Raw genomic sequence first — 22005 nt, forward strand, 5'->3', positions numbered from 1 at the left:
TAACACACCTTTATATGTTAAGTTCCAAGTTTAATTGGAAGCCTGTATTCAAATAACAGATAAACCGTGCTTTTTTACCTACAACGCCCAAGAGAGCTAGTAGGTTTTTTACTGCAGGTTTATACTTAGCATATGACTACCTTGTTGTTTTACATTTTAACTTTCATATATAACACAATTTACTTATTAAATATATAAAATATCTGTATGGGATATTTAAATTAAACAGCCGACTCCTACTTTACCAATTAATTATTTTATTAATTATAAAATACAATATATATTTAATTCAGGTCATTATGATTTTATGTATGTCGCTGTAAATTAATTATCGGTCAGTACATTGAAAGCCTAGTAATAATTATGTTTTTTGTGTTTTGTTTTTCCTTAAAGTTTAATTTTTTCACTTTTTGATTTTTACATTTGAACTAAATCTGCTTCCTAATTCTATATAACTTTGATTCAATCATTACTAACATTCAATATATAATATACATGTTACACCGAGTTTCTGTGACTTTTATTGCCTTCAGCGTCGTTAAGTTTTATTAAATTTTATTGATTTACTAACTGATGGTTAATGTTTTATTTTTGTTTAAAACAGATTACATAAAAACAAAATTAATGTTCTTTACAATACAAATTAAATAGTTTAAATAACCTCATTTACATCGTGACGTAATTATTAGTTGTAACGAATGTATTTTTTTCGTTAGTTAACAACAGTAAATTTTGATTTAGTTATCTTTCCTATTAACGTGAGTTGTTTGTTTATATTATGTTTTGTTGTGTAATTTAGCTTACTTATTTATTTTAGACTTAATAATTACAAATATCATACAGTTTTATAACAGTCGGATTTAATATTAAGTATTTCACCTATTAATAACTATTATCTGTAGAAAATATCTTATTTTAATGAAAACATGTATACACCTACTTTATTCTATGCTTCTATTCTCTCGTTACAGTAATTATTTTTTTAAAGAACCCAGTTGAAGTGTGTTGATTCGTTGACACACAGAAACATATGTTGGTAGAATAAAGGAAGATTACTGTATAATTTGTTTTTATTTATATTCCAGTGAAGTTATTTTACTAGGATCTTTTGTTAGCAAACAATTAAAACTATATTTTGAACAGTGTCTTAATATATTAGTTTTTTCTAAGATTATGTTTTTGAACACTGAGATGGCTATTATAATCTTTACATACACTAAAAGTTTTAAAAACTAGAATTAGTTTTAAAGAAGATGTTTTAAAAAGTTATTAAGAAAATAAAAGTTTTACTATAGAAATAAATGAGATAAGGTACTAATTATATGATGAGAAATATACCCTTTTTATATATACAGTATATTTATACCTTTTTTTCAACTTTGTTGTTATTTATAGCAATTGTCTTTACTTTTCATAAAATCAAAAAACATCGGCAAAAGTCAATCAAATCCCAAGTCTGGACTTACATTAGCCGTGAAACAGGTTTAAGTTAATTTAAAGGTTTAATCATACCATTTCGATCAAATCTTTATGTTAAATACTAATTCTTTTAAGTTTAAAAGTTATTTTAAAAATCTAAACACTTTTAAAAAACTAGTTAATGGTTAGTTGCTTATTTGGAAAAAGTTTTTACAAAAACAGATTTTTAATATATTGTAAACCTTTTAAAAAAACTATGTTTAAAACTCGTTTTAAATTATGTTGGCTTCCTGATATTTTATTTAAATAATGGGAAAAAACGATGATTGTTTTGAGAAATAACACGAATAGTTTAGAGGAATTATTTATATATTTCTTGAGTTTTAAGTCTCATCATGTCTTTAATGTTTAAAAAAATAGATATAAACAATGATTTTTATAAAAGTAAATTTTTGAGTTTGTTAATTTTAGTTCAATGTTTTGTTTATTCAACAGTTATTGCAAAAAAATCATAACATTATCTATTAATTTAAAATATTGTTTAGAAAGAAATATAACACATAAAATATTTAGGCCCTACACATTGTGGGTTGTGCTTAAAAGGGAATATTTTGGTGTGAATAGATTCATCTTACCTTGTTCACAAGTATCTTAAATATTAAGTTTTCAACACTGTTATAAATATTCATTTTTACAAATATTTTAGTTTTATTCGCATTATCTTTTTTAAACAAGTGAAAGACACAATTTTGACACAGAAACATTTTACAGGAGTTAAGAAAAGATAAATATTTAGTTTTAATTTTTATAAAAGCATATGTATTAAGTAAGTAAATATTTCGTTTATACTATGAATAAAAACAAATAATATCATTAAAAAGTAAAAAAGATAAAATTTACAATGAATTTACAAACGATCAATTATAAATTAAATACGAATATTATTAATTAGACAGAAAACTAGAGAAGTTGTCATATCTAGAACTCGAATGGATACCAAATGTTTAATTTTTTGTATGGATTTTTATTGTAGTAAAACTTTAAAACTTTTACAAGAAAGTCTAAAATATAACGTAATAAAGCGTTAAATCTTAGAGATCCAGACAGTAAGCGCCAATTGAACAAATCATAACAACTATTATTGTACGCAAATAATTTTGAAGACTTGACTCCGTAGAGCTGTTCATATTTTACGAGCAGTGAGATGCCGCAGGTCGATAGAATATTTGCGTATAAATATAGTTGTTTTTTATACAGATTTTCATAAAAAATAAAATTAAAACTTATATGTATACTTGATCTTCATTTTATAGATTGAGTTCAAAGAACTTAATTAAACTTAAATAACAAAAGTAACATATTCTTAAAATCACAGTAAAGAAGAAATATAAACATGTAACAAATGTTTTGTACAAAAGAGTAAAGAAATAGTGACTAGTAAGATCATATTTTCAAACTCTGTTCAATTGAATTTCAGCTTTGTTTGCAATCGACATCTCCGTCGCCAGCAACTTTCATTTTACTGAACTCTTTAACAAGTAACTCGTGATCTTTCAGTACCTCGTTCGGCTTTTCATACTGAAATTTATACAATTTTAAGTCTCTGAACAAAAAGTTTTAGCAAAAATTTTATTGATTAACCTGTAGCTAAAAAAGTTTTTGATTTGTAAAAGAAGTGAATAAGATAAAATCAATTAATTATCAAACTTTTTAAATATTGTTTAGGCTTATAATTATTTCATTAAAACACCTTAGTGACGTAAAAATAAATGAACCTGATCACAGACAAACTTAATTTCAAAATATTTACACAAAAATTTTGTCTCATAAAACTTATGGATTTAAAATAGTTAGCGCTTATTAAAAAAATGTCATTCGTCTTTTACAAAAGATTCCATAAAGTTTTTTTGAATATTTAAACTTTATACAAATAATTGACAGATCTAATAGATTTTAAAATGTTCTCTTTTTTTTATCATCCTGCAGTAATCATACTTGTTTTATATTGTACTCAAATACTTACTGAACGGCTTCAAAGTGTTGGTCGAATTTGTAGGACTACTTCATTAAGTGCAGTTTTTTATTGATACCATTGAGTGTGTTTATTTATTTATGCTTTTGGTGGTTATTTTTTACTTCATTATACCCTATTTTCATAACCCTTACCCAGACGCCTACTCTAACCCTCCTAACCCATACTCTAATGATTTTACCAAAATTCTATCTCCTCCTAAATTTTTTGAGATATTATTTTAAAACTTTCTTAGAGTAACTGTTAATAAATTTAGAACAGCTTGTAGATTTTTTTTTGTATAAATTTTCTTTTTAAAAAGTAAACAAAAAACTGATTGTTTTCAAAATTTTCTTCTTAATATTTTTTAATGTATTTCTTTCAAAAATATGCTTTTTACAAATGTTTACAAAACTTAACTTCACAAGTTGTTTGTAATATCGAAAACAACATTTTCTGAAAGTTTGAAAAAAAAATTATTTGAAAATGAAGGAGATAGATGTTTAGTGAAATTTTCAAAATTCCGAGAAAACTTGCCTTAAAATTTTTTGATTGCATATGGTTGTATTAGATTTTGTTTACAAAACTGGTTATATCTCAAAAGTTAATTGTTTTTTGTTCTTTAAAAAGTATTTCATAGTATATACTCTAAACTTTTAAACAAGAGTCAATATAAATTTCTGTAAAAAAAATGTTGGACCACCTTAAACAGTCCTTAACCTTTAAAAATTACTTTTAATTAGTAAAAAGTTTTAATAATTTATCTACTGTTAACAAGAACTTTATTAGTGATATCCTGTGACATTTTCTAGTGATTTACTATTCAAAGATTTTATTATGTTGAGAACCACTACTTTCTGTTCATATATATACTTAGAATTTGTTAAACTACAAAGAGCAGCAACGTATACGTATGCATTCGCAATTTTTGTTTATAAAAAGCAAAGAAAATATCATTATTTTATTTAACAAAGCAAGGTGGAAAACTGTACCTAATAATTAAATCTAAATTTAAAATTTGAAACAACGAAAATGTAAAATACATGTTAAATACATAGTAACACTAAACTCAAACTAATTTCTAATAAAAAGTCAGTCTGCATTTTCTAAAAGTTTTAAAAACAGCTAGAGTTTTTCAAAAAAAAAAAGCCTAAATTTTTGAAAAACTTCAAAAATTTCGTACTAGCCTAAAAGTGTGGTAACAGTGTTGTATTTTTACTAAAATAATTTAAAGCTGACGGTTTCATTTAGTTTATGGAATTATAAAAGAATTAATTCTTAAGGCTAGTTGAATTATTTTTATTCATAAATTAATCTAAATACTAAAATTGGTAGGTTACAAACCTGTATAACTAAGGTTTTATTGGCATGACTAAATTTCAACTTTTTAGGAGATAGTCTTAAACCATGTCGTTGCATATCTGGAATTGACAATTTTTTGAAATACTTTTTGTTGGTAGTTCTAATTACTATTTTTTCCTCGTTTTCGATTGATAAGTTATATGTTGATAATTCGTAAGGAAGATTTCTTATTCTCCACTGAAAAAACTTCTGGGAGTCCAGTCTTGAACATATTGGCTGATCATTTTAATATTTTATGTTAAAAAAATCATCAACTGATTATATAATTTGAACAACTTTTTTCACTATAATACTAATAAACTAAGTGTCGGTCAAAGACCTCATCAACTAACTAAGTTTCTTTAAGTATAAGAATTAGATCTTAGTAATAAGAAACTTAGTTTACTAATTAAAGTTTTAAAAGAATAAAAACTATATTAATTTCCCTCTAGAAGTAGAGATCTCTGTATACTGTTTTCAAAAAATCAAAACATATAATCATAATATTAACGTAACTTTTCTTGATTATTTTCAATATTCACTGAGGTTAGGGTAAGTTATTTATCATTCATTTTTATTGATACTTTTGAAATGTCTTAACTTAATTTAACTTGTTTAAAAAAGCAGCTGTTTTTTATTTAAAAAACAAACCTTTTTTCCATTAAACATTTTATACATAATTTTTATATTTTTTAATATGATTTCAATACTTAAAACCGAAATATATTGAGTTTTCATAAATTTATTGACTACCAACTAATAAATGTATAAATATTAAAGCTAAAATATAACTCGAAAAACCGTGTCCTTTAAGCAACTTAATACTTAGAAACTTAAGAATTATTATAAGGCTCCTGATAAAAACTTAAAACAACAAACTTAAACAAGCTTAAAGTTTTTAGGTTTCCCCATAATATTAAATTTTAAAAACATCAACAATAACTAGCATCGCTCTGTTTTTTCAACAAGTTTTCCACTATCCAGAATATTTTTTCTTTAATATGTTTCCAAACAAAAATAGACAGAAGTTAAACTAAGTACAAACTTTAAGATTAAAAATAAATTAGAGACTATAAAATATTTTGTTTTTGAAACTCTTACATTAACCTTACAGTAACTTAAATTTTAAAGTTTTAATTGATGATGTTTCTAAACAAAAATAACATAAGATTTTAATAAAAGTAAAACAATAGTCAATTAGAAATAATAGACTATTACAAATTATACTTTTAAGATTTGAAGATAATTAGCAGTACATCATATCAAAATACTACACTACTATCTTAAGTATTTGAGTTTAATGTCTGTAGTTTGATTTTATTTTTTTCGTGTTTTTATTTATATGATAAGACTATATCAGATTAACTAGAAAAACACCCTACTGCAGTGCTTCTGAACCTTTTTCTAGTGGCGAAACCCTTTTCCAAAATTCAACTTTTCCGCAGAACCCCTAATTTTAATTTTACATAAAATGTTTAATTAAATAAATGTTTTTTCACCCCTGAGAGGCGTCGCGGAATCCCATTTCAGAAGCACTGCCCTACTGGATAAAATACAATGTTTAATAGTAAATATAGTACAATACTTATTAATATAAGACCTATAAGACGCTAGGTTTTTTAAAATTAGTAAATATATTTTATAATAGTGAAAATACCTGAAATAGTAGATTTTAAACTATCATTTATTTTAATTAAATGTTAAGAAAAAATTCAATGCAACTACACCAGGGGCGTAGCGTGGGGAGGGACAATGGCGCATGCGTGCCACCCAAAAAAAAAGAAAGAAGAAAAAAAAAATGCAATATCTTTATCCTTTATTGTTTATTTTTTCTGCTTAATTTGCCTTTTTTCAACTATGTTTTTCTAGTATTTGAAAAGTAAAACGAAATTTCGAATGCCAATTAGTGACAAGCTAGGGAAATTACCCAGTATACTGATTCGGTGCGTAATTGCAAATGCGCACCGATGTTGATGAAAAACTCCATAAGGAAGCATTTTATAACTTTATTAACTTCATAAGAGTTTACACTCAAACAGTACGCAACTAGTTAGTGCACCGCAGTAGTATAACCTTATGACAGATTTTTTACAAGGACAAATGCTAACATTTTGTTAACAAACCATAAAGCTAAACTTGTTTTATAGTGATAATGATTCAAGAATAAACAAATTGTAGTAAAAATAGCAATAAACAACTGCTAATAAAATAAAAATAAAATGATAATAAGAATAAAAAATATTAACAACATAATTTAAAAGAAAAATAACAAAAAACAGAAAAAAATAAAATAATAAATTAAAATAAATAATAAACAAACAGTTCATACTGTGATTACAGTTTTAATCTTACTATACAAAAAGTATTGTTTAAATTATCTAAACTTAAAATTTTTATTAAAAGTAGTTTCTTTTTTTATTAAGAAAACAAACAAATCAAACTTTGTTGTTCTATCAGCCATAAAGTTAAAAAATTAAAAAAATTGTAGCAAGTTATTTTAAAATTTAAATAGTTACATTATGAATTAATTTATAGCAACTTGTAAAACAAAATTTTTACAATCAATTTGTAGTCTAAAAAACATAATAGGCTAATTTAAAATTTAAATTCATTTAGTTTTAAATCAAATTTTAAATGGTATTTAAATAAAAATTCTTTCTACCAACTGTTTTTAGTATTTAAAAAATGCTATTCCCTAAAGATCTTAGAAAAACTGATTTTAAGATAAGTGAAAAGTTATATTTCTAATGATTTTTTTAAAAGCATTGAAAAAGTTGACCTTAAAAAATTTATCTTTTAAACAATATGTTTTGTATAAAAAACATTTAGTAAAATCTTTCCACACACTCAGGATAACTCATGATTTTATGAAGTTTTGAAAAACTTTAGTATGTCTCAGTAAAAATCAGGATAACTCAGAATGTTTTAAGTATTTTTAATCTCAGGCTGACTAAGGATAGATTTGTTTTTTTAACTCAGGGTAGATTTAGTGGTTTTAAAAGCTTTGTTATAAAGCCTAGTTTCTATAAGTTTAAAAACAATAAAAAAATCTTTAAAAGAATTTAAATTGCTTATGATGACACATGACATAAAAAACTACCTCAGGACAGTTATTTTGACTCAAAGAGTGGCAAGGCAATCCTGATATCTTCAAAGTTAATTGTTTTTTGTTTTTTTTGTAAAATATGTTTTATTATACTAAAGAAAAAGTAAACACTTGTTTTTTTTTAATTTTTAGTATATTATCTAAAAAAATATGCAAAGTGATATTGTATGGAATGTTGCAATCTAAAAATATGTCAGATAGTAAAATTATCTGAAGTTCAAAAGCTTGAATTAAAAAATAGCAGACCAACATCAGATATTGCTATTACTCAATATTGCAGTTCAAAAGGTATGAAATTTTTATTTTAAATTTTGTTTATATTATAAATTTTCTTCATTTGTTAAGATTTATTTTTACAGTTTTATATTGTGATATAGGTAAAAATGTAGAAGTTAAAAAAAAACTAGCGCTTTAGATTTCTTTTACAAAAAATTTAAATATTTAAAACTTTCAATTTTAATACTGAAGATTTAACATTTATATATATAAGATTAAAATAGTATATTAAAAGCTGCAACAAACTGTTATGTGTTATTTTGAGTTTAATACAATTCTTTTTTGCTGATATAAAATAGATATTGAACATTATTTAGAAATTTCACAGAGAAAAATGTTTTGAGGTATTAATTGTTATACTTAGTTGACTATTTATTTGTAGTTTAAGGCCATAGGGGGGGGGGGGGGGGGTAAGCCATGTTTTTTAGAAGTTGATCTTATTTTATAGATTTTTTTTAAGCTTTAAGATGCTTATTGTTGTTTTAAAACATTCGAATTATTTTTTGAGATATGACCAGTCAAAGTCGGGCCGCATAATAGGTTCCCTATGGGAAGGGAAAACTAAAACAGAGAAAAAAGGCTAGTTTGTTTAAAATCTATCTCCTAATACATTTTTCAAGCAATCTTATTCAAACTTTAACAGTTTAATCTTTATACAATAACAAAAAAACATTACTTGTGAATTTAAAAATTTGTAGTGAAAATATATTTTTTTGAAAAAAAAACTTTTTTTTTAATACATTTTCTAAAATTTGGAGAAGATTGCTTGAAAAATCAAGTAGGAGATAGATTTTTAGTATTTTTTTTAATTTCCGAGAAAAGTGACCCCGAAAAATTTGCGCCCCAAAAGTTTTAATTTAGGGGATTTTTTGAGAAAAAAATTTGCGCACCCTCTGACCAAAACACCACGCTACGCCACTGAACTACACTACATAAATATCAAACTTTTATTGTGCAATTGCTGTTTAAACTTTATTTAAACGAACCACATAAATTACAAACACACAAAAACATTTTAAAAATTACATCACTTACATTAAGGTGGTTTTCAGCAATAAAAGATTTCCCAGCAACAACTGCAGGACTAATTGCTGACATTTCTTCTCCAATCTCAACTTCCCATGGAGAAATACCACCCAACTTGTTTTTCCTTCTCCATTTCCTTACTAGAAGTTGATTACTATCAACATCATATTCTTCGCACAGCTCATCTTTATTTTCCAACAAAAAATGAACTTTTTTTCTGCCTTTTACAATAAATCATTTTGTTCATTAGATAGCAATAAAAAGCTTATTGAAATTACCAAAATATTTCAATTTAATAGTTAAAGTTACTTTTTTGCCCTAACTTCAAAGTGTAAAGTTAATTGCAGTCTAAGATGTATTATTTGGATATTATTATTTTTTCTTTAAAAAATTAATATTTTACCATATAATTACAGTTTAACTAAAAACATTATTTAAATTACGTTTACACAAAAATTTAAAGTATACAACTATTTTCATGTTAAACTAAGTTAACTCACCTTTTTCAGCATGAACAACAAATTTTTAAATTTAATACTTAAAGGTTGTGTACATTAGTTATTCAATAAAGAAGAATAAACTTGAATTAAAGCTAGAATCTAGATAGTAGAAGCTTAATAAATTTTTAACTTATAATTGAAAAAAAAACTAAACAAACAAGTAAATAGGTATAATTAAATATTTTCAACATCAATTATAAAGCAAGTATTGATATAATATAAAAATAATAAACTTTAATGGGTTTAAAAATATTCCATAAATATACATATATATATATCAAGTGGTATTACTTATATTATATTAAAATGTATACAAATTACTAGTTTTTGTTATTAACTAACATAATGTTTTCTAAAGGTATTATAAATGAATTTAAAATAGAGAATCAATTATCTATAATTATTAAACAATTTCTAGGGTAAAAAAATGTTTAAAGATCAAAACAATGCTTAGTTATTAAAAGTTTATACCATATTTTTATAACTTAAATGGTCATAAGTTAATAAAGATATAAATAAGATGTTAAAATAAAAAATTATCATAAAAGTTAAAAAAAAACTTTTAAAAGATTTCAGTTAAACGAACTGAAAATTATAAAAAACTTACCATTTTGAACTATTGCACTCTTTTTAGCAGACTGCAATGTTTTGACCCAATTACTCATGTTAAGAAAAAATAATATACCTGTATTAAATTGAAACTTTATAAAGGTAAAATGTTGTCAAAAAAGTCTAAAGAACTAATACAGATTATAAACAAAAATCTAACTGTCTCACAGCTGAATAACATAAAATTTCCTGATTGTAAAAGAAAAGCTATTATGTTAGAAATAAAACTAATTTTAATCTTTAGCATCTGAAATTCCTCCATTAGTAATAGCAAAAGTAGCTTCTGCTTCTGGCATGTCTGGACTATCATATATCTTAGCTATTCTAGTCTCACCTCTTCCTTTACGTAATGAAATTCTTGTGGTAGAAGCATGTGCTAAAATATGACCTCCTATTGGCTTTTTAGGGTCAGCTTGGAAAGACATGCTAGCACCAGGGTCAGCAGTCATTTGATTTGTTAGAAATACAGCAACATTGTACTCCTCAGAAATTTTTTGCAAACGTGAAAGCATTTGGGCTAATTTTTGTTGTCTGTCAGCTAACTCTCCCCTACCACTAAAATCAACTCTGAATAGAGCCATAATTGAGTCAACTATTAATAGTTTAAAAATATTGGGCTCATTGTGAAATTTTGCAGCAACGTGATCTAAAAGATCCATTTGATGCTCACTTGTATAGGCTCTTGCATACATTACATTATCTAAAACTGCATTTTGGTCTAAATTAAACCTATCTGCAATTGGTTTTAGTCTATCAGGACGGAAGGTGTTTTCTGTATCAATGTATACTACTTTTCCTCCACAATAACCATTATTACCTGGCAATTGTGTAGTAACTGATAACGTATGTGAAAGTTGAGTTTTTCCTGTTCTAAACTCACCAAATACTTCTGTTATGGACATACTTTCTACCCCTCCACCTAATAATGAATCCAAGTCTGAGCTTCCAGTTGAAATTTTAAAACACTGGTCTCTTTTTTGGCTAAAATTTAAAGCTGAACAAAAGCCAACTTTCAAAAGCTTTGCAGCAGCTTCCTTTATCTTATCTACTTTTGCTTCAGAAATACCTTTGATCTGGGTCATGGCTTTTCTAGTATTCATTTGTACTCCTTTTACTGTGCATATTCCGGCTGCTTTAAGCTTTTTCAAATCAGCAGCATTAACTCCATGGTCCTGGAGGGTATCAATGTCTAAGAAAAAGGAGTCTTCTTCATCTAGCTCATCATCAGAAACATCTGCAACAACTTGTTCTGCCTGCATTGTAATTTATATCTGGCTAAAAATATAAACTCTTATTATTTTCACTTTTACTATACCATTGAAAAAAGTTTGTTCAATAATCTAACTTTTACAGCAAAAATTTTAAAATCTAAATATTGATAAAAAGCTGTTTTAAAATTATAATAACTACAAAAAATAAACAAATATAGCTTAAACCTTAGTAAGATATTATATTCAATTTGTTTAAACTCAAATAACTTTTTTAATATAATTACATATTTTTACACACCATAACTTTCAAACAAAATTATTAAGTAATCAATTTTAGTATAGTAATTGTATAACTTTTTAATAAAAATTGCATAACTTTTTAAAACTGTTGAACACAACTTAAAAAAATATTTAAAATAATTAAATATTTGTTAGTTTGATATGCAAATTATTTAAAAAGCTCAAAGGTAACCATAACTGTGTACAAAACATCTTTTCATAAATACAAAAAAGTTTATATATTTAAAAGTTAATTTAAACCCACATTTTTCTTTTAATTCCATACAGGTTCCCACTAAATCTCTAAAAGCACTGTGCTGGAAAATAAAAACCCCGCTTTTTTTTTAAGTAAAATTTGGAAAAAATGTAATAAATGTATGCTAAAATGCACTGCGAGTTTCCGTATATAAGTGAGTAATTTGGCAATATAAGTTGTTAAGTCAATTTAAGTTTTATGGCATAAGACATTTTACTTTAAGTTTTCAGAAATAGCTTTACACAGAAATATTAATAAATGGTGCTTTTAAACAATGCAAACTTTGAGTTTTTAGCTGGATAAGTTTTACTTTATAGAAGATTCAGAAAAATACCTTGAGCAAAATTTGAGATGATTTAAAAACTCTTTCATCATGGAAGCAAACTCAATTTTCTGACAAAAATTTTAACAACCTAAAATGATCCTACTGCTAAGAATTTATGCACTAGATATCACAAATAACCAAATAATTTTTTTATACAATTATGTAAACTTAAGTTTAGAATGTATTAGACAGATTGATTTGATGGTTATTAAGTCCATATAGAGGGTTGAAGCAAAATTTTACAACTAAATCTAATTTTAAAGATCTATAAGTAAAGTACCAGTTGCCTTTAACCATATCTAAAATCTCAAAATAGTTTTTGAGATAAAATGTACAAAGTTAGATAGCTCAATAATTTTTTTAATTAAGGACCGAATTAAAAAGATGACAAAAAAAGAACATTTTACTAAAAAACTATCTTTGCTTTCAGTATTGGCAATTGTTTTCAAACACTTTTAGTGTATTCTCAACTTAATGATAAACAATTTCATTGTAGGAATTTTTTATTTTTAAGTAAAAATATCCTTTACTAAAATATTTTTTATAACTTTTGGTTAAAAAAAACATTTTTAAACGCTATACTAATTTTATGAGAATATTTTTTATATAATACAAGGAAAACTTCCTGAAATTTTCAGGTTAGTTACTTAAGAAAAAATCAAAATATTGATGTTTATCTTTTTTTATTCAAATAAAATTAATGTTTAGAAATTCGTTTCTATATGACTGTATTGGAAAGTTTTTACTAAACTGATTAGTCACTATATCTCAAATGTTTTTAAAAAAGTGATAAATTTTTTATGTACAAAAAATATTTTTTAGTATTATATTTGAGGTTTAAAAATAGTCAATTTAATTTTTTGTAAAAAACTTTGGACACCTCCCTATTGACCTTAATTCATTTGGTATAGACATTGATATTTTGTAAACATTATGATTTTTTAGAATGCACAAATACCATGTTTATCTTAGGTTTGATAAAAAAGTTTTCAAATCATTTAAAATTTTGCACAAAGTGTTTTTGTGAAATTTCCAGCAGAAAAAATGAAGTTTTTAAATTTTATAATCACTTTGAGTAGTGAAGAAATTCTTAATGCCTTTTATATAGTGATCTAACAGATCCACCCTTTTTTTCACTAAAACTTTGATCCGTCCAGATCCAAATTTAAATATGAATTCAGATCTGGCTGGATCTTAATTTTAAAATCAGATTTGTTTCTGGTTCCAGCCAGATTTTGTGGAGTTATTTTTTTGAGAAGCCAAACAAGAAATTATCATTTTTTAGTTGAAAAAAGGTCTTTATTAAAAAAAACATTTATACAAAATTTATAAAAAAATATTCCATGCAGAGAGGCTTTTTTTATGAATCTTGCCAACAAATTGAAAAGATTTCAAACCTTATGATCAATAACACAGTGATTTATAAGTGTAGTTTAACATATTGAAAGTTTTGAAAACTATTTGTTTCTGGATCTTGGTTTGAAAATGATCAGGAAAATTATTAAAAAATGATAGTCCACAAGCAAAAAAATCAAAAAAATCTAGATATTTATTTTTTGTTAACAAAATTTAAATTTTTAAGAGTGCTTGGAGGAATCGTGACTAATAAAAACAGGGATATTGTTGTACTCTTTTAAAAATATTAATTGTTAAAAATTTAGGGCATCTAACTACTTTGAGGTATCTGGCATTTTAGTAAGCTGATCTTAGATTGTTGATTTTTAATATTCTTCTTTTATGAAGAACATTACTTAAATATTCTAAGTTTATCTAAGTTATTTAGCAATTGAAAAACTTCTTTTTTGATTACTTAATTTTTATTTACATAAAACTTTATTTAGTTTCTTAATATTATTTTATTAGCTTTAAATTACAAAACTTTAACAAAAATAATAAAGTGAAAAAATAAAAAAATTGATATGAATGCAAATTCATTATTATTTGTTACAGCTTTGTAGTTTGAAAATCTATTTTGTGTTGAAATTGGTAACTGCTAAATATAATGATAATCATTTTGTATACTTAGAATCTTTAATTGAATTCATTTCTTTGTAAACTTGTTAGTTGTTTTAGAAATAATTCAATAAAAACAATTTAAGTTTAATTTAAAACAAATATTATATTATAAAAAATAAGTGAGTGAAATGAAGAGTTTTTGAGAACAACAGAACTGCCACAAACTTGGGCTGCTCAGTATAATTCAGACTAGTTTCAAACTTTTTTGTAAAACTCTGTCCAATTTTACTTTGAAATTGAAAGCTTTGTCTAACTAAGTCTTTTTTTGACTTTAAAAATATCTTACTAGTTTTGGTTTCTTTAAATCTACTCTTTTATTCTTTTTTAAAAGTTGTTTTGATATCACTCTGGTATTTTTAGCTATTTAAGCTTAATTAACACTTTTCTTCCAATAACAGCTCAAAATAAATTTTTGTTTCTAATAACCTCAGGATAGTCTTTGCTCACTCATGCTGGCTGATCTCCCTAGAAGAAGAATTTTACTAAAAACATAGTTAAAGAAAATATCTTTAAAAAGATTGATTTGCTTTATAGGTTGTTGAATTTTTCAGTTCTACTAGTTTGTACATTCAACCCTATATTGTTAGAAAGACTACACCATAAACACTTAATGATATCATTGTTTGTGACATATACTTTTAATTAATTAGATAATAAATTTGAAAGGTCAACGAAAGCATTGTGAAAACGAGTTTAAAGCTAAGAATAATAAAAACTATAAAGTTGTTCAATCATATGTATTTACTTAGGTAGGTCATCATTACAACTGAATTCATATTTGAATTTTTTTGTTGAAGACAGCATGTGAGAAGCATAAAAACATTATAAAATAAAAGCAACAATATTTTACCTTTAGGGAATGACAATTTTTCTAGTTGCAGGTAAGATTTACAAACAAAAAAGTCTTATTCAAAAAAGCTAAAACAAACTTTATGAATAAAATTTTTATTAATCACTAATGATTGTCCTGGACATAATTTTAAACTGTATCCTGATGTATGACTCGATAACCGAAAGGTTTTTCGTACACCAGGTCCTTGTACCAAATATTTGAGCGTTTTTTTTTTCGTTCAATATAATTTACAGTGTATTGTAAAATAAATTAAGAAACATTAAAAAAATTGTTAAAACAGCTTAGTTATATTCGAATTTCACAAGTTACTTTTAAGGTAAAATAAATCTCAGGCTTGAGATGTGTGTTTGAGGCCGTACGTTGCCAACCCTTAGTCTAACTTTAGCACCTTTGCAGTACATTTTTAAACGGTAATACGATTGTACTATTATAGAAAGGTTTTTTAAAGCACTTTTATACCATTTACAACCAAGTATGTATTTATGTTACTTTTTTTTTTGTTTTTAAAACAAAAAAGTTTCTTTTTTAGAGTTAAGATAAATTTAAAGATAGTTAACAAACGGTTTAAGAAAGATGTTATAGAAAAAATCTAAGTATCATGACACATGAATTTAAGACTATCATTAAGTAATTTAGTTTTAGATATAAGATTTAAACAAGTACAAATTTCAAAATGTAGTAAGTAAAAATTTAAACAAAGATATTTTAAATAGTAAATTATTGTAGTTTTTCTTCTCCGTTTTGTGTTATTTTCGTATTTAACTTAGGTCGTTCTTCCCAGATCAATACAGATTCCAGACTATAGAGTTTGCTCTGTTTACATCGTTTTAAAACTTAAAAGGTTTCTACGATGTCAAAAGTTTGACAAAGTGTGCAAATTAAGTCAATAATAATGCTGATTTTATCTTTTCCACAATGGTTTGAAATTTGTCGGAAAACTTATCGAGATATCTCTCCACTATAGAAGATACTCTGACCTGCAAAGCAAAAGTATTAATAAATGATATTCTAAAAAAAAAAAGAATAAAATAAAATTACTTGATAAAAGAAAGAAAGGTTGTTGTAAGTAATAAAGTAAATGTCTATGGAAGCTGAAATCAAAGCTTTGATTGAATGTTCCAAAATAGGAAAACTGTTGAAAGAAAAGTTAATTGCGTTTGGATGTAGAAAAGACAATGAATTCAACTCACTCCAGGCTGATATTTGTAGAATAAAAACTGAGTATAATGAAAAAAGTAAAAGCATTGAAAAGAGTATTGTTGAAATTCAGAATGATGACAAATATGTGATGTTTAGTAACATAGTTATTTCTTTAGAAGAAAAAGTCACAGAGTTACAAAGAAGTTTTTTGGATTTCAAAACAGAGTTTTCTTTCAAATTTGAAAAATTTGAATCAAAGTTTTCTACATATGTTGATGCAATGGAAACGATGAAACCAAAAGACTTTTATTCCAAAATCAATACTAAAATTAACAGTTTTGAAGCAACTTATGCTGATATTGTCAAAAACAAGCCAGATGAATTTCTTACCGACATAAACAATAAACTTGATGTTGTAAAAGGTAAAATAGAAGCTGATAACGAACAAAAGCAGATTGAGAAAAAAAGATTAAATATATTCGTATTTAATATTCCTGAAAATAAAGGTGTTCCTCAACTTGATGGCTGCAAGAAAGATTTCAAAGTCCTACAAGAAGTTTTAGGTGAAAATAAAATCGAGAAACACAAACTAAAATCCTTATACCGTATAGGTAAATTTGAAGATGGAAAAATCAGACCTATAATTGTCTCAATGACAAAAAAGCTAAAGAAAGACTTATTAAACTGAGAAATCTCAAGTATGTGACAAATGAATTTGAAGTTAAAATCTACATAAATCAAGATCGAACCATTGAACAACTGAAGAAATTTAAGAAGCTAAGAGAAGAATTAGAAAGAAAACAAGTTTTAGCAGAACAAAATAATCTCAACATAAAATATTTATAAAAAAAAATATAGATAAAGAACAATGAGATAGTGGAAGCTACGAATCATCTTTTTCGATTCGACACCCAGAGACTCTGGGATTAATAGGACAGACTGTAAGTCAGACGTTTTAAACTTTTATAAAAATTGAATCTATCTGCTAGTTCTGATAAGATTAATCAGTCTTCTATAAATAGTTATATTAACAGTAATTTAAAGACTTTTTATACTAATATACGATCTGTTTTAAATAAAGTTGATATTTTAGAAAATTATTTATTAAGAAAGATATTGACTTATTTTTTTAACTGAAACATGGTTGACTTCTAAAGTCAACGATGCCGTTATTTGTCCTCGTAATAATAACATTGTCCGAAACGATAGGATAAGTAGGGGTGGAGGTGTTGCAGTTCTCTACAAAGATTCCTTTAAAGTTTTTAGCGTTAAAAATGATATAAACTTGATTAATACCCTTGGTTTTGAATATTTATGTATAGATGTGATTTTTAAAAAGACTAAACTAAGATTTTTGTGTATCTACCTTCCTCCACTGGCTGCGAAATGTGCCCCAACTGTTAAAAATGTAATTAAACTGATTAAGTTGTTTTTGCCGGATAGCTATTCTTATTTTATTCTTTGGGATTTCAATCTGCCAAACATTAACTGGAGAATTCCTTACACAAGCTTTAATAAATCCCATGAATTTTTTCTTGATTTCTGCACAGATAATTTTTTAACTCAAGTAATTGAAAAACCAACTCATAAAAGTGGAAATATACTCGATTTATTAATTTGCAACCATTTGGGTTTAGATAAAATAACATCTCTTTTAACTAGCTTCCCATTAACAACCACGTGTGACCGCAACTTGATCTCATTTAACATTAAAACTGAAAGTCAAAAAATACATAATTCTAAAGTAGTTTCATATAGTTTTAAAAAGGCTGATTTTAAAAATATTAACAAATACTTATCAAACATTGATTGGACTTCATTATTTAATAAATCAAAAAATCTCCAACACTTTTATGACCAATTTATCGACTTAATTCAAACTTCAATTAAACTCTTTATTCCACCTTATCCTAAAAATAAAAAATGCAAAAAATATCCATCTAACATTAAAAAATCATTAAAAGAAAAACTTATTCTTTACAAAAAAAATAAGAAAAATAAATCATTCTCAAAAGACTATAAAATTAAGTCAAAAGAATATGAATTAGCTGTTAAAAAATACAATTTAGAATATGAAAAATCGTTCTGCACTAACCCAAATTTAAAAAAGTTTTATAGCTACGTTAAATCTAAAATTAAATTAAATACTTCATTGCCTCCCCTATTTGATCACCATAAAAAAAAAAACAGTAATTTCAGATTTTGAAAGAGCCACACTCTTCAATAAAAAATTTCAAAATGTATTTAAACAAGATCAAAATCATCAAAGTTTTAAGCAACCTAAAAAAAACATGCAGTAAAATGAAAAGTTTTATTATAAGTTCTGGAGACATAAAACATCGACGAAGCATCTTAAAGATAAAATTATTAGAACGCCAGAGAAAACTCCACCTTATTTTATTAAGCATGCTATTCCATCATTAGTTTTTCCTTTATTATTAATTTTTAATTGCTCCCTAGCATTGTCAGAAATACCAAAACAATGGAAAACATCTTATGTAATTCCAGTATACAAAAAAGGTATCAAACACGACCCATTAAATTAAAGGCCAATATCCTTAACCACTACGTTTTCCCGAATTTTTGAACACATTATTTCCCAAAAAATATTTAACCACCTCTTCGACTTTAATTTATTAACACCAAAACAATTTGGCTTTGTTCCCCACCGATCATCAGGAATTCAATTATTAACATGTTTACATACTTGGCTAATAACTTACTTAAACAATGAATCAGTCACAGTAGTCTATACTGACATCAAAAAAGCTTTTGACTCTGTGTCACACATTAGATTATTAAAAATTATGACTCAATATGGTTTTGATGATAACTTAGTAAACTGATTAAGCGAATTTTTAAATGATAGGACACAAAGTGTACTCATTAACAACACATTATCAGATCCTCTAAAAATCCACAGTGGAGTACCACAAGGTGGAGTCATTGGTCCTCTTCTCTTTTTAATTTACATCAACGATATCACTTTTAATACTCACATTCAAAGCGAAATAAGTCTATTTGCAGATGACGCAAAAGTATTTATCAAGTTAGAAACTTCTTTACAAATAACATTAGACAATATTCACGAATGGCTAAAAACAAGAAAACTTGATTTAAATCCAAAAAAAATGCCAAGTTCTAACCATCAATAAAAATAAACCCTTCTCTATTAACCTTTTAATTAATAAAACTAAAATACCAGCAGTAAAATCTTTTAAAGACTTGGGAATACATATATCTGAAAATCTAAAATGGAACAAACATATAAGTTATTTATACAAAATTGCTCAAAACTCATCATATCAAATACTTAAAAGTTTTAAGACCAGTTCTGCTAGTATTCTCACTAAACTTTTTAAAATCTACGTTCGCCCTAAACTCGAATACAATACCCCAATATGGTCACCCTATTTAAAAAAAGACATTATTAGGATTGAGTCTGTGCAGAGAAATTTTACCCGTTTTGTTTGTATTAGATGCAACATTTTAAATACCTCGTACAAAGATAGATTGGTGAAACTCAGATTGGAGTATCTAGAGTATAGAAGATGGCAGTTTGACTTGATAACATTTTTTAAAATTGTTAATGGTAAATATAAAGAATTTTTCAATCAGTTTTTTGTTTTTTCTAGGACCAATTATAATTTGAGAGGAAATAATAAAAAAATAAAATGTAAATATAATTTTAATAACAGTCAGTGGCAAAATTCTTTTTTCTGCAGAACAATAAATATGTGGAATAAGTTACCGCAGGATGTAGTTTCGTGTGGGAGGGTGGAACAATTTCGATTAAAACTAAAAAAATTCTATTTAAATAATATAAACACAAGTAAAATACAGTGATTAACGAATAGAAATTCATTTTAAAATATTAGTATCACTAAGATCAATTTTTCTTCCTTACGCCTTCCCCCTACAGATTAAAAGTTTTTATATATAATTTTTGTAAATGTGTAATCTTTTCTAGTCTATGCATAGGTTTTTATATGAGAATTTATTTCGTTTTGTTTTATGTGCATACAAAGTTATTATTTATCGTACAGGACTATTTGTTTGTAATTTTTTTTTTACTGTATTGTTTTTAGATTTTAATTTTCATTGAATGTAATTTGTTTGTTTCTTTTTTCGTGTGTATCGTTTAAGCGGCTCGGGTTTTAATGCCCGAGTCCATCTTTGCACAATAAACTCCAATAATAATAATAATAATAATAATATTAATAATAATAATAATAATAATAATAATAATAATAATAATAATAATAATAATAATAATAATAATGATAATGATAATGATAATGATAATGATAATGATAATGATAATGATAATGATAATGATAATGATAATAATAATAATAATAATAATAATAATAATAATAATAATAATAATAATAATAATAATAATAATAATAATAATAATAATAATAATAATAATAATAATAATAATAATAATAATAATAATAATAATAATAATAATAATAATAATAACAATAATAATATTCGCGTCAAAAATTTCCGAGCATTTACTTTTGTTACTTAAGTAGTCAGAAACTTTTTTGCTGATGTAGGCTGTTTTAAAAGCAATTCAGTGTTTTTGAAATATAGATGCTATTAATTTTTGGAATCTTTTTGAACAATTACCAACGTAAACTGTTGTGGAATAACAGAAATTTTCGATGTCTGTCTTCTTTTTATTTTTCATGTTAATTTTTTGGTTGTGTTTGAATGTTCAATTACAAGTTTTATGAAGCTTAAGAAATTTGTTAATTTTGGACTCTATAAGGTTTTGTGGATAATGATTCTTAAGTAATAAGTTTAAAATATTTTGTAAATTCTTCTTTGAAAGTTTTAGAACTTGAGCATATACTCAGCGCTCTGCTCAGATAAATATTTATTTTACTAAAACAACAAGGTTTTTGACGGATACTAGTGTACTGCACAATTAGGCCTGTGTCTGTTGGTTTTCTGTAAAAATGTGTGTAGTTGTTTCGATACTTGCTTTACTTAAGTGTCCAGAAATAGACAGTCAGTTTTGAAAACGTTTGTAAAATAAAATTAAAAGGAAATCAAAAACCTAAATACATTCACACTCGGTTGCAAATGGTATACAATACCCTTGTCTTATTTAAATATTGATTAATTTTATTGTTCTATACCTTAATGATTTTTAATTTTTATCAAGCCTGTTCTTTGGCTTTTATTAAAGCTCTCACAACTCAAAAAAAAGTTTTCTTATCACTTTATTAGAAAAATTGACTTTTTAGAAAACATTTCCTACTACTACTTCATTTTCTGTTATTTCAATTGTTTTATTAGCTTTTAACAATTTTTTAGAAGATATAAAAATCAAGTGTAAAAACACAACTTAGAAATAAATTCTTAAATATTGTAAGGTAAAATAGATTATTTATTAAAATTCATTAACTTAAAGTTTTTAAGGTAAGTGGAAAAAGTATTTAAACTTTTTTTAATTGAAACTTTTAGATTTTAGCCAACAATTTGTAAGTTTTTCTGTTGGAAAATAATTTAATCAAAATAATGTCAACGAAAAAAATTGAATAAAATTATTTTTTTTAGTCTTAAAAGCCTTTATTTTAATAAATATTAACAAATTGATGACATGTATATACTTTAAAT

The 22005-nt window shown here is 25.0% G+C and overlaps 2 protein-coding genes across 2 annotated transcripts; both read right to left on the minus strand.

Annotated features, from left to right (window-relative positions):
- Nucleotides 1-2413: 2413 nt before the first annotated feature.
- LOC145834240 (protein DPCD-like) lies at nt 2414-10360 on the minus strand. The gene is made up of 4 exons (XM_082941615.1): nt 10287-10360; nt 9189-9400; nt 4775-5008; nt 2414-2997 (listed from the first exon to the last, which is right to left on the minus strand). Exons 1-4 carry the CDS (start codon nt 10342-10344, stop codon nt 2893-2895), a joined length of 609 nt encoding a protein of 202 aa, XP_082797741.1. The 5' UTR covers nt 10345-10360; the 3' UTR covers nt 2414-2892.
- Nucleotides 10361-10521: 161 nt separating this feature from the next.
- Nucleotides 10522-11547, minus strand: LOC145833826 (meiotic recombination protein DMC1/LIM15 homolog). Its single transcript, XM_082941021.1, has one exon. The coding sequence runs from the start codon at nt 11545-11547 to the stop codon at nt 10522-10524; it is 1026 nt and encodes a 341-aa protein (XP_082797147.1).
- Between the last annotated feature and the right edge of the window lie 10458 nt (nt 11548-22005).

The sequence above is a fragment of the Thalia democratica genome, chromosome 4, assembly GCF_965202585.1.
Source record: "Thalia democratica chromosome 4, ktThaDemo2.hap1.1, whole genome shotgun sequence".
NCBI lineage: Eukaryota > Metazoa > Chordata > Thaliacea > Salpida > Salpidae > Thalia > Thalia democratica.